We start from the raw sequence: 13036 nt of genomic DNA on the forward strand, positions 1-13036 counted from the left end.
TTTGATTCCTTGTTTATTCGTTTAACTATTATTATTCGTTTGATTATTTTCTGTTTGATCCTTCCTGGTGTTTTTAATTTGCCACTTACATGAACACTTGTTCATTTACTTTTGGCGGGTAACTCTACAACAATCATTTCAGTTCTGCCTTGTTTTCATGAAAAGGTGAAGAATGCCTTGGTGGTTTTTTACATTTTGTTATAACTGATAAATATCTTACATTTAATTCACACAAATCTTATAGTGAGTTCAACAAATTGCTGTTCTGGTAAAGTCCATACCGCTATTCTAAAGGATCGAAAATACAACAAAATCTACGTTCTAAAAGGTCAAAAAACACACATACGTACACTAGTGTCTACAAACATCACTATCAAAACAGACGCTCTTTTGTTGCCTCTTTTGTCCCAGAAAGAGACAACCTATAACTTGATCATACTCTTTGCGAGCGAGTGTTTTTGATATCTCATTGATGCCGCTCTTCAATTCTCAAAGAGACGAGTTCACTTTCATGTTGTGCTTGTTGACCTTTTGACTTTAACTTCTTCGGGAACCATTTTCTGACGCTTTCAGGTAACCTGGAAATAACCATGAACACAGAAGTAAAAAAGTTACGCCCTGCTTGCGGTGCGCGCATATAATGTATATATGCGTGAACCCTCAGGTGGGCAAAAGTAAAATTGCACTAATTTTGACATTATTTTACTAATCTCATGAAAATAACGTTAAAAGTGGCGGAAGGTTAATCAGGCATCATGTGGTGGCGTTGATAGCCGAATGACAAGGGCACATGCACCAATCAGCCGGTGTCCCGATGATTGAGTGCTATGTGCCTTATGTCCAAGGCTTGATGCAAAACTACTATCGAGCCGGGGGTCTCACCGGAAGCAGTCTCTATATCCCTATGGGATAGAGGTAAGGCTGTCTACATCTTACCCTCCTCAGACCCTACCATAGCATTGCTATTGGTGGGATATACTGAGTACGATGATGATGATGATGAACACAGAAGTAAAAAAGTTAAACCAACACTTGTACTAGAGGCTCCGAATGCTTTTTGTCCATAAATTTATACTTTTTATAAACAAATAGTTGTCAATGATACATTTGTAATGGACCTCTTGTTGTCTTAATACTTTTGTTTGCTTATGAAGTGTAAATGTAGACTTACAGATCTAGCCTTTCAAAGAGCGCACGTCGTACCGAAGAGTTGAGCCCATATGCTATTGAGTTGAAAAGACCCTGCATCACGTTGCAATGTAATGAATACCAAACTTTTGATAGTAATCGTTTGAAGTGTTAAGAAAAAAAACATAACCTAAATTGACCAATTAATGTGTATATGGTTAAAGTCGTCACTTCTAGTTAATAAATAAACAAAACACGAGAAACAGAGCTGTGATCATTTACCATTAGCGCAGCCATCCCAACATTAAGAATAGAAAGCCAGAAGATCTTATGACCCGGTTCAATGAAGTCATGAATACGGTTGACCGTCCCAAAACTCCACGATCCTATAAGAATGAGCGGATAATAACCCCATCGGTTCAAAGCCTATATATAAAGAAATAAGTCCTTTTTAGGTTTTTATAAACAAATACTGTCATATTCAATTACACAAGTTAAATTTTTTCAGTACTAATATACTATAATGAATCAAATGATTTTGGAGGTTTTGTTCATTACGAATACACTATTCACGAGTTTCATCCTGTTTGAGCAATTACTTTATAGCTATTTATTTTATTTCGTCAATTAGAAAACATAACCATCGATCCACTAATCACCTCTCATAAAAGCGATGAAGAATCAATACCTTCATGTCTGCTCGTGTATCTGATTGGGGCCCACGATCTGACATGCCCACTGCCATCTGAAGATTACAGAAAGTGACTTAGAACATGTTCAAGCCATCTTATTGTTTCTCACACAAACAAGAAGCTTAGAGCAATGTGAACTTACACGGGTTACATTGTTTAGCATGCGTATAACTTGAAAGTAAGTGATCCCATTGAAAAGAATTGCACCCCACAGAGGTGCATAAAAGGTAAAGAAGTGGACAGCCTGTAAAATTACAGAAATTTATTAGACATGCATGATCATATACTTTGGGATTCAAGTTTCAACAACCAATTTTTACTCTACATCATATAATAGTTGTGCAAAAGGGTATGTAGATTCTAGAACCACTATTTGTCCTTGTGAGTTGTGACAACTTAATTTAAGTGATTTTAAGCGAAAACGATGCCCTCTAAAGAAATCAAGATTCCAATCAGCCTCGTGTAGCATGTCAAAATACAAAAATCATACAAGATTTAACATTTACGTGGGCATAATTTAGAAAACTATCACTTCAATCTGTAATGAAGCTGATCATTGGACCATATTTCTTGAGTGTTTACAAACTTACAATCATTCATTAGAATCGGTCTGTACTCTACTGAAAAGAGCTCAGGAAGTAGACTCAAGACAAGACGTCCAAATGATGGTAAATCTCAATACAAGTATCTACCTTGAATTGTTTAAATTATATATTTTGATCGTGCATACAAGTTTGAAAACCAGGGCATTAACCTACTCATCACCTACGTTGATAAAAGTGTGAAGGAGGACTTGAAGTGCTGTCTCTCCTATTGGTATATACTATAAAAGCTGCAACTTTTTTTAAAAACATATTAGGACATAGGGTCTATTCTAGTTCCTCCCATATGCACATATTGCAGGCGCAACACTGAGACACGTGAAACAATAGTCCTAGGGGAACATGTAATACAGTCGCAGCACTAGTAAGAATCCCTTTTGAATATTATTTATCTCAGAAATTAGTTTATCAGTCATGATTACATATGAATACGAAATCACATAGCAGAAACAAGAGTATAAGAGCAATATGTAAAACAGAGAAACCAGAATACATATCAATAATAACCAAAACCAACCAGAAACTGTGAGACCGTGAAGGGGCTGGAGGGAGCTTTGACAACTGTGTTTACTAAACGGGGTCGATTTCTTTTTCTAGAAGTGACTCAAATTATGCAACGGTGGGAGTCAATATTATTTAATTCTCAATCACTTTGCAAAATGAATAGCAGATAAACATATTTCCAAACAAGAGAGAAATAAAAATGAAAGAAATGAACAATTCATACTTGCCTTTCCTGTTCGTCCAGCTTCTGTCCAACACCATGCAGCTACACGACCTATGTTGCCTACATGTCCATGTTCATTACCAATTGATCTTAAGACTGTCATAACAACTGACGTTCCTGAGAGAAAAACCGATGTCAGCTTTCATAAGTTAGAAAAGCGAAATGACCAAATGTATCAGTCTAAATTCATTTAACTATGAACTCAAATACAACTTTGTCATGCATCCAATCTAAAAATCAGTACATACCCCAAACATACAAATGAAACATGGGCTCAAAATCCTCGACATCAGTTTTGTGCTTGACAACTGTACGATGAAGAGTAAATGCAATAGTAGTAGTCCAACGGAAAGATGCCACACAGAAGAAATGAGTGCTATAGCCCTGAGCATAACAGAAGAATCCTTTAGAAGGATCACTGCATATATAAATATAACCATATCAGCAAATATAGCCCTAGGTAACCAGAAGAATCATTCAGCTGGATCACTACATAACATCCATACCCAACAATGCTGAAAAAGCTGCAAAGCATATCCTGCAACAAGAACAGAAAAGAACGAAAAACACAAGTTATTGCCCATCTTTTGATCTTTCAGTGTTAGGTATCAATCAGAGCAACAACACGGCAGAATCACTATCAAACACACAAATGAAAAGTGTAAACAGGAAATAAGAATTTACGTGGTTCGGTCAAGGTGACCTACGTCCACGAGCTGCAACTAGGGTTTTCTTTCTATGGTCGCTACACATTACAGTTACAAAATACAAGGATACAAATAGACTGGGATTAGAGATTATAACTTAGCCACCAAGAAACATAAAACCTGGCCCCAATAGCTCCTCCACGTGAACTAAAATAATCCAAAGCACAAAGGCGTCACAAATCCTAACATTCAGCACTGAATTGAGATTGATATATGCATAAACATGTTACTTTTCTACACAGGAACAATACCAGGGATTGTAACTTGATATAGAACCAGCGGAAGAAACTTTAACTCACAGGCAAGAAAATGAAACATCGGTGATTCTACAGTAGAAGCATCTTATTTACCCTACATTGGTCACTTAATTAACAATGGCAGTAGAACACAACACCGGAAATTTCATCTTGGAAGCGGTAAATAGCAAAACTTAACAGAAACCTAAATTGATATTCTGTTGATCCAGCCATATTTACATAAACAATAAAACTACTAGATCAAACCTAAAATCTAGTAACCAGTTTTTATATGTACAAAATAAGCCTCAAGTGGAGGGGCAAATGAATGTAGTAGAGCATAATAATAAATTTAGAAAGTGAAAGCAAAAGTAAAGTTGGAATTAGAAAGCGATCTGATGAATATAAGAGGTAATAGGGGTTAGTTAGTTAGTTAGTTAGTTAGTTAGTTAGTTAGTTACTGATAAAGCGAGGAAGAAGACTAGCTTATGATTTCACTTGGCATTTGTGAAAAACAAATTCATTCTTGATGGGCAAGGAACACATCCACGATCTCGCTTTTTGCTGCATATAAATCTAGACCAACGCTTTCTATTTATCTAAACAGTTAGTCAACTCTAACGTCACAAACCGTCGCTTTGGCCGAGTGCTTTTTTCACTACTTAACTCTCTTTGTTAATTTTATAAAAAATAATTTTCTTTTCATACGACCATTAAACAATGTGTTTGGGAGATTTTGGGTTGAAGTAACTAACTAAAGTTTGTCATTCAACAAAAATAATTAATCAGAAATTTAATGTGATTTCTCAAAAATATTTTGGCAACATAAGAGGATCTACAATGTAAGTTTTTGAGTTTTCTAGACAATAGGTGTGGAAAAGAGTGGCGACATATTGTCGGGTGACCGAGAACCATTTTAATCCATCCAAACCAAACTAAATTGACTGGTTAGGCTGGTGTGGGAGTGAACCTGCTTGGTTTAAGACTTACAATTTAAAAAATTTGTATTCACGATTTGATGTACAATTTGGGACCGATCGTCAAACCAAACAAGCCAAAATATTTAAAAGTAGAAGAATATTTAATTTTCTTTGACGCATATAGATTTTATTAAATAAAGTAATCTTTTCACGTATATAAATCAAACAATTATGTATACGTGTTTTTAGTTATTATATGTATATATAATTAATTTATCTGAGCTATTAAAAATTACTTTTCTTAACCCTTGAATACTCAAAAGGTAAAAACTTTTAAATTTACCATTTTACTCAACTTCAAATATATAAAGACATAATTCAATACTCGGGCGGTTCAGTTTGGTTTTCAAAAAGGCATACGAGTTCAGACTAATGAAAAAAAAGTTACAATCAATTGTCATCCAGGTGAATATAGTGAGCAAATACTTATAATCAAAGGATATTATGCATCTTGATGCTACTATTAAAGAAATAAACAGATTGATCGAGTACTTCAAAGAGTATAGAAAATTAGTTATTCAAAAGCGATTGATGATGCTAAGGAGATTGTTATTGTAATAGGTATTGATATGATATTTCTACAAAAGCATTTGATTCACAGCAAAAAAAAAAAGGTTGGTGAGAGTTTAAGTAGCCAAGATATATCATATACACTTGAAAAGAATTACAGAGTAAATTATTTCTTATATATTGTTGATCCAACTATTGTTTCTCTTGAGATAAGATTTGAACAATTCAAAACATATGAGAAATTATTTAATTTTTTGTTTTCACATTGGTTGAGGGGATTTGAAGATAAAGATCTTAAATTGTCTTGTCTTTTTCTTGAAAATGCAATCAAGTTTACAGTAAGATCGGAGTAATGCCGATGAACTTTATACAAATTAGAAGTTATTTGACACATTACAAACAAGTGAATTAATTAATGCATTCAACGTACATAATTGGCACTGTTTTTGTCACAATTCGTAGGTAAATTATGTTCCCAACCAGGTTGGTTCTAACCAAAGTACTAGTGTTGTGGTGCAAAATAAAATGCCAGCACCAGTAAGTATCTGACAGTTTCTTTGTTTTTTACAACTTTCCATATGATTATTCATTTTTCATAACCTAATAAATTGATTTGTAGGCCAGTTCTGTGGGAAACATCTTAACCTCAGGTGAGGCTGTGCAAAAAGAATCCGCTTCTCAGGTAAGCATTTGACAGTTTGATTGATTTGTTTTAATAATTAACTTTCCATGTGAGTGTGCTGATTTTGCATAAGTTAATTGTAGCCCAACTCTGCGGATAAAATAGTTGTCGAAACTGTACCCGCTCCCCATATCGCGACATCAGTAAGTATTTGACAATTTCAGTACTTTTTATAATTCGTTTCCAATGTGAGTATGCTCATTTTCTATTACCGAATTGCAGGCCAAGTCTGTGGAAAAAAGTGTTGACCAAACGGTGCTCGCTCCCCATATCGCGACATCAGTAAGTATTTGACAATTTCAGTACTTTTTTATAATTCGTTTCCAATGTGAGTTTGCTTATTTTCTATTTACCGAATTGCAGGCCAAATCTATGGAAAAAAGTGTTGACCAAACGGTAGTCGATCCCCATAGCGCGACATCAGTAAGTAATTGGCAGTTTTAGTTTTTATATTTTATAACCTAATAAGTCTAACAATTCCAATTTCTGTTATATTACCAATGAAGCCTGTAGAGAACAATGTTGACCAAGCATCAACACAACTACACCACACTCCGGATAGTAACGGCTCGAAAAAACCATCAGTAAGTATTTGGCAATTTCAGCTTTTCCTTTAATTGTTAATTGATTCATTGAATGGTTTTTAGGTAAAACGGAGAAGCCGTAAAAAAAAAGTTGATGTATCTACGGATGAAGCTTCCCCACCTGCTAAAATAAAGGTATGTACTGCGCGAAACATTGTTAATTTCCCACCAACATGGGTATGTACTTATATATTGACTTCAACTAAGCCATCTTAATTTCACATGCTGGTTTATAGGTGTATGAGTGTCGTTTGTGTGTGCATGACAAGCGTAACAAGGTGGCAAATGGTAAAGTTTATTGGTCACCGGTTCCACAACAGTTGCATGGAAAAGCAATCCCGGATGGTTGCTATAAATTTAGTATTGATGGAGCCATAAAGGAACAAGCAATTATTCCATGTGAGGCAGGTGAAATTACGACTGTTGGCAACGCAATTGGTACTTTTGTTGCTTAGCCAGAACACCTAATCTTATGTGACCAGGAGGTTTGTTCCCTTTTAACTTAACCGAACAAATATCTATGTTCTTTTTCATTTAGTTTAAAAAATGAACACTTGTGTTCGTTTATGTTCGTTTGTTTATAATCTAAACTAACGTAATTGAACAAAGATAAACGAACATAAACGAACTTCCCGCCGAAAGGTTCACGAACAGTTAAACGAACGTTCGGTATGTATGCATGCATACTATTTTGTTATATTCAATTACAAAATACGACATTAATTATACATATTTGTTTTTCATATTCTGTTGTTCCAGCTACCACCACTCACATCCTCAAAAGAACCAGACAGAGCTGGCAAGAAGGCAAAGGCAAAGTACACAACGATAGACCGGGTGACTAAATAGAAGACAAGGAGCAGTGCCAAGAAAACCGACGCCTTAGCTAGTATATAGGTAGTCGTATTTTTGTATTTTGTAAGATATTTTGCATATACATTTTCTTAAGTGAATATTATTGTTAATATAATTTGTTTATAATTTTGTTTTGTCATGCTTGCTTATAGCTGTTTTATATTACTGCACAAAAAATAAAAATAATTATGTATTGCCTAATTACACACAATTTGGCCACATAGAACACATTAAATAGGTGTGGCCAAAAGTAAGACAATAGCCACACCTGAAATTACAAAAATTAGAGTCTATAAATGACCATTAGCCACAACATAAACATTTTTGTGTGACGAAAAGTATTATAATAGCCACACTTTATATTACAAAAGCATTATGTGTGACAAACGGTAAAGACAATGACCACACCACAAACTACAAAAGGGAGTTTGAGTGGCAACTTCACATTTTTAGCCACATTGACAACAACCTCTAGTGTCTATATGATATTATTAGCCACACAGTACCTCACTATGTGTGACGAAAAGTTTGGCAATAGCCACACTTTAAATTACGAAAAGCATTATGTGTGACAAACGGTAAGACAATGGCCACACCACAAACTACAAAAGAGTGTTTGAGTGGCAACTTCACATTTTTAGCCACATTGACAACAACCTCCGGTGTCTTATGATATTATTAGACACATAGTACCTCACTATGTGTGACGAAAAGTTTGACAATAGCCACACTTTAAATTAGAAAAAGCATTATGTGTGACAAACGGTAAGACAATGGCCACACCACAAACTACAAAAGAGTTTTTGACTAGCAAGTTCACACTTTTAGCCACATTGACAACACCTTCCAGTGTCTATATGATATTTTTAGCCACACAGCACCTCACTATGTGTGACGAAAAGTTTGACAATAGTCACACTTTAAATTAGGAAAAGCATTATGTGTGACAAACGGTAAGACAATGGCCACACCACAAACTACAAAAGAGTTTTTGACTAGCAAGTTCACATTTTTAGCCACATTTACAATAACCTCCGGTGTCTATAAAATATGATTAGCCACACAGTACTTCACTCTGTGTGACGAAAAGTTGTACAATAGCCACACTTTATATTAGGAAAAACATTTTTTGTGACAAACGGTAAGACAATGGCCACACTATAATCTACAAAGGAGTTTCTGAGTGGCAAGTAAACATATTTAGCCACTTTTAATGTAATATCTAGTGTCTATATCATATAATTAGCCACGCTATTATTAAATTTAAGTAGCCATTTCTTTGCTATATTCACACGGTATAGGTCACAATGTAAGTTTAACACAACCCGATTGGCCACATTAATATAAAATTCATGTGGCTATATAGATGCAATGGTCACTCATAGTTAATTGACATGTGGCCATTTTCTACCATTTAGCCACACTTATTGGAGAGGCTTCTTGATGGCCAACAACTAATGCATGTACCCTTTAGCCACACTTATAACCACATAAGGCCACTAAAAACTCTTTGTGGCCATATCATACCCACGGTGTCGCGACCTTTGGCCACATATGTCCTGAACCAAATGTGTGTGGCTAAAGGCCTACGACCACACTTTTTTCGTTTGGCCGAAGGTCAATTTTCACGTAGTGTATATAGGTGACCAAGATGAGAAATTCTAAACAAGTAGTTCAATTATATGAAGGTTATCATCTAAGATCAAGAATCCACTCCATTTTATCCTTGATAATTAATATGTAAACATGTGATAAACTTTCCGTAATAATATATGATAGAGTAGCCCCTCATTTCTAAGTAAGCATACCCTATGATATAAAAGAAAGTAGTGTGCGCATTTTAAAGTAGACTCTTTCCTAATGTCATGCTACCACGAGAATGTCAATTTAAGTTGGCAAGTAGTTTGGTAAAATAGAAAGATTAGGATTGACTTCGATTTCTCAAATACCAATTCTAACAACTTCGGGTGGTTGTAGTTTAGTCACACAACCTCCCTTGGTTGATTTAAGTAGGTTATAATTACACATTCCGTTAACATATGATTCTTTAACTAGCATGATATCCTAAGCAATTGCATTAGCGATGCCATTTTCGGATTACCAAAACTTAGAGAAATAGACCATAACTTATATCTCATCATTTCTAAGTACAATATAAGGATCCATATTTCGATAAGTTATCAAAGTATTTCTATTTTTCAAGAACATGAATCGATCATGAATGATTGTCAATATGATTACCAATCACCAACTTTGATTGTCAATTTCGAATCGTTGAGCTAAACATTTCTCATCAAAAGATGATTGCATAATAACCATGTATTTTACTAAACTAAATCACATGTTTTATATAATCATCAAGTAAAACAAAGATTCTTCATAGATTTTAGATGGTAAATGGAGTTTAGATCATAATGAGCATGGTTATGAACATTAGAATGGATGATGATAACAAACACATGATTAAACTAGAACAATCTAACCAAATGTGGATGAATCTTCCCTCTTAATGATGATGGTGGATGGATGATGATGATGACCTCCAAACCTTCAAACTCTTCACTAAATATTCAATATGAGTGTTAGTGAGTGCTTTTATAAGTGAAAACCGTATAAAACTCTCTTCAAGGCACACCAAATGAGTGCAACATGAGCCACTGTTTATAGGCAAACTGGAGTGAGAAGCACGGCCCCGTGCTTAGGTAGGCACGCCCCGTGATTTTAATGACATGTGCTAAATTCGTTTTGTCTTTTTGTTGAAGGTGACTACGGCCCCGTGGTCAAGGGGCACGACCTCGTGCTTTTGTTCCTAGTATTTGTCTTTTCTTGTAGATTTTTTTGTCTTTTCTGGTGTTCAGAAGCATGAGGGCGTGTTTCTTGCTTTTCTTGTGTTTTCTTCCATTTTTCTTTGTCTTTTCGCTTGTTTCTTCATTTGGGGCTTGATTTTACCTGAAATTGTATTTTATTATGATAAGTAGCCTTCTGTGCTATGTTATTTGATAGAATTTGCAGCTTTTAGAGATTATTTGATGCTGAAAAGATGTATAATTTTATGTACATCACACAGTACAAAAGAATACAATACATGACAATGGTATATATAGAGAACAATTAGGCTAAATGGCTTAGGGACCAAGAAAACTCCAAACAGGACATCCTCCATAATTAAACGGGCCACCCCTTTTATCTTCTAATTGTCAACTAACGAACCCGACCCAAAGGGTTTCAATAATCCTAACAGTATACGTGTTTTTAGTTATCATATGTATATATAATTAATTTATCTGAGCTATTAAAAATTACTTTTCTTAACCCTTGAATACTCAATAGGTAAAAACTTTTAAATTTACCATTTTACTCAACTTCGAATATATATAAAGACATAATCCAACACTCGGGCGGTTCAGTTTGGTTTTCTAAAAAGCATACGAGTTCAGGCTAGTGAAAAAAAGTTACAATCAATTGTCATCCAGGTGAATATAGTGGGCAAATAGTTACAATCAAAGGATATTATCATATTATGCATCTTGATACTGCTATTAAAGAAATAAACAGATTGATCGAGTACTTCAAAGAGTATAGAAAATTAGTTATTCAAAAGCGATTGATGATGCTAAGGAGATTGTTATTGTAATCAAGGTTGTAAAAATCGCTAGGCGCTCCCAGGGCGGTCGACTAGGGAGTTGCGAGTACTCGGTCTTGGGGGGGTGCACTCGGGGAGTACTCGGATATGGTATTTTATAAAGAAATTCATTTTTCGGAGATTATATATATGTCAAATATCAAAAGTTTACGAAATATTCTACAAAATACACACGAAAAATACAAAAACAATCAATAGCAAATACATATTAGTTCAAAAACATGTCTCAATTGATTGAAGACGTACCTCAATTGAACTTTAATAAGAGGTTTGTGAGTTTAGAACTTCGAATCGGATGATAATAATGGTGGTTGCGAGTTTAGAACAAAAATTAGGTTGCGTTTAAGCGTGAAAAAGAAAAAAAGTAGTGGCGGGCTCTTGGAGAAATTGGGTTTTTTAATAAAAGTCAAAATTTTGTTAAGACCGAGTTGGACCGCCTAGGCCGAGTAGGGCCGCCTAGGTCCGAGTTGGACCGCCTAGATCCGATTCCGAGTTTTTTAACCTTGGAGAAGAAAAGTGGTGCAGTGAAGTGCCGAGGAGCGCCTAGGCGCCGAGTACTCGGCCGCCTAGGCCGAGTTTTACAACATTGATTGTAATAGGTATTGATATGATATTTCTACAAAAGCATTTAATTCACAGGAAAAAAAAATTGGTGAGAGTTTAAGTAGCCTAAGATATATCATATACACTTGAAAATAATTACAGAGTAAATTATTTCTTATATATTGTTGATCCAACTATAGTTTCTCTTGAGATAAGATTTGAACAATTTAAAACATATGAGAAATTATTTAATTTTTTGTTTTCACATTGGTTGAGGGGATTTGAAGATAAAGATCTTAAATTGTCTTGTCTTTTTCTTGAAAATGCACTCAAGTTTACAGTAAGATCAGAGTAATGTTGATGAACTTTATACAAATTTGAAATTATTTGACACATTACAAACCAGTGAATTAATTAGCAACCCTAAAGATGTTTTGAAGTATTTGAAAGACTTCTATTATTTCCCAAAAGGCAATGATCGCATATAAATATTGTTGACTGTTCTGGTCATGGTCTTCTTTTTCGAAATCGAAGTTATGAAATATTACTTACGATATGCGATGTACGTCCCAAGAAATACTTAGCATATTGGCGATGATAGTTATCGAGAACGGAGTCTTGAGAGTATAAACTGCGAAGATGTGATCAAATAATTTGCTTTCAAGAATGTCAGACGAGCTTCACGAATCATCGGTTGGCTATTACGGTTTGTCATTCTATTACTATATATGATTTTACTATGTTTATTGCTTTAATTAACTTAATCATCGTTTAAAAAAATTTAGTTTTTATAATTTGTTTGTGCCTAAAGGCATTTTGTTTTGCTCGTACGGGCATTTGAATTCTTAGGACCAGCCCTAAAAAGAACATGTTTTAAAAAATGAAAACCTTCTGATGGAGATCAGTGTTAAACCTAACTTTAGTGAACACGCGTGCCATCCTTTGTGATGTAATAAGTTGCTGGCTATATTTCTTGTGTCACAACAAATATCTCATAATTTACTATAAATAAATCTTGTAAATTTTTGTACTTATGATATTTTTCATATGAACCGTGTTTGCATATGAACCATGTTATGTTGTTACTTTCCTTTTAATGTTACCAGAAATTATCATATCCTCAAAGGAGATTTATTTAACCCTATGA

At 34.7% G+C, this 13036-nt stretch overlaps 1 protein-coding gene across 1 annotated transcript; it reads right to left on the reverse strand.

Annotated features, from left to right (window-relative positions):
* Positions 1 to 259: 259 nt before the first annotated feature.
* LOC143613713 (G-protein coupled receptor 1-like) lies at positions 260 to 4574 on the reverse strand. The gene is made up of 9 exons (XM_077087351.1): positions 4554 to 4574; positions 3656 to 3687; positions 3398 to 3567; positions 3154 to 3266; positions 1963 to 2064; positions 1817 to 1873; positions 1411 to 1554; positions 1172 to 1242; positions 260 to 578 (listed from the first exon to the last, which is right to left on the reverse strand). Exons 2-9 carry the CDS (start codon positions 3682 to 3684, stop codon positions 467 to 469), a joined length of 798 nt encoding a protein of 265 aa, XP_076943466.1. The 5' UTR covers positions 3685 to 3687; positions 4554 to 4574; the 3' UTR covers positions 260 to 466.
* Positions 4575 to 13036: the final 8462 nt, after the last annotated feature.

Source organism: Bidens hawaiensis, unplaced genomic scaffold (genome assembly GCF_021521415.1).
Source record: "Bidens hawaiensis isolate Kalapana, Puna unplaced genomic scaffold, B.hawaiensis_p1.1 tig00038070_1, whole genome shotgun sequence".
In the NCBI taxonomy this organism is placed as follows: Eukaryota; Viridiplantae; Streptophyta; class Magnoliopsida; order Asterales; family Asteraceae; genus Bidens; species Bidens hawaiensis.

Coding starts and splice junctions, on each gene's coding strand:
- LOC143613713 (XM_077087351.1), bottom strand. CDS start 3,684: ATGCTTTGCAGCTTTTTCAGCATTGTTGG. Junction 3,568..3,655: donor AGCTTTTTCAGCATTGTTGG/GTATGGATGTTA, acceptor TTATATATGCAG/TGATCCTTCTAAAGGATTCT. Junction 2,065..3,153: donor AAGCTGGACGAACAGGAAAG/GCAAGTATGAAT, acceptor GTAATTTTACAG/GCTGTCCACTTCTTTACCTT.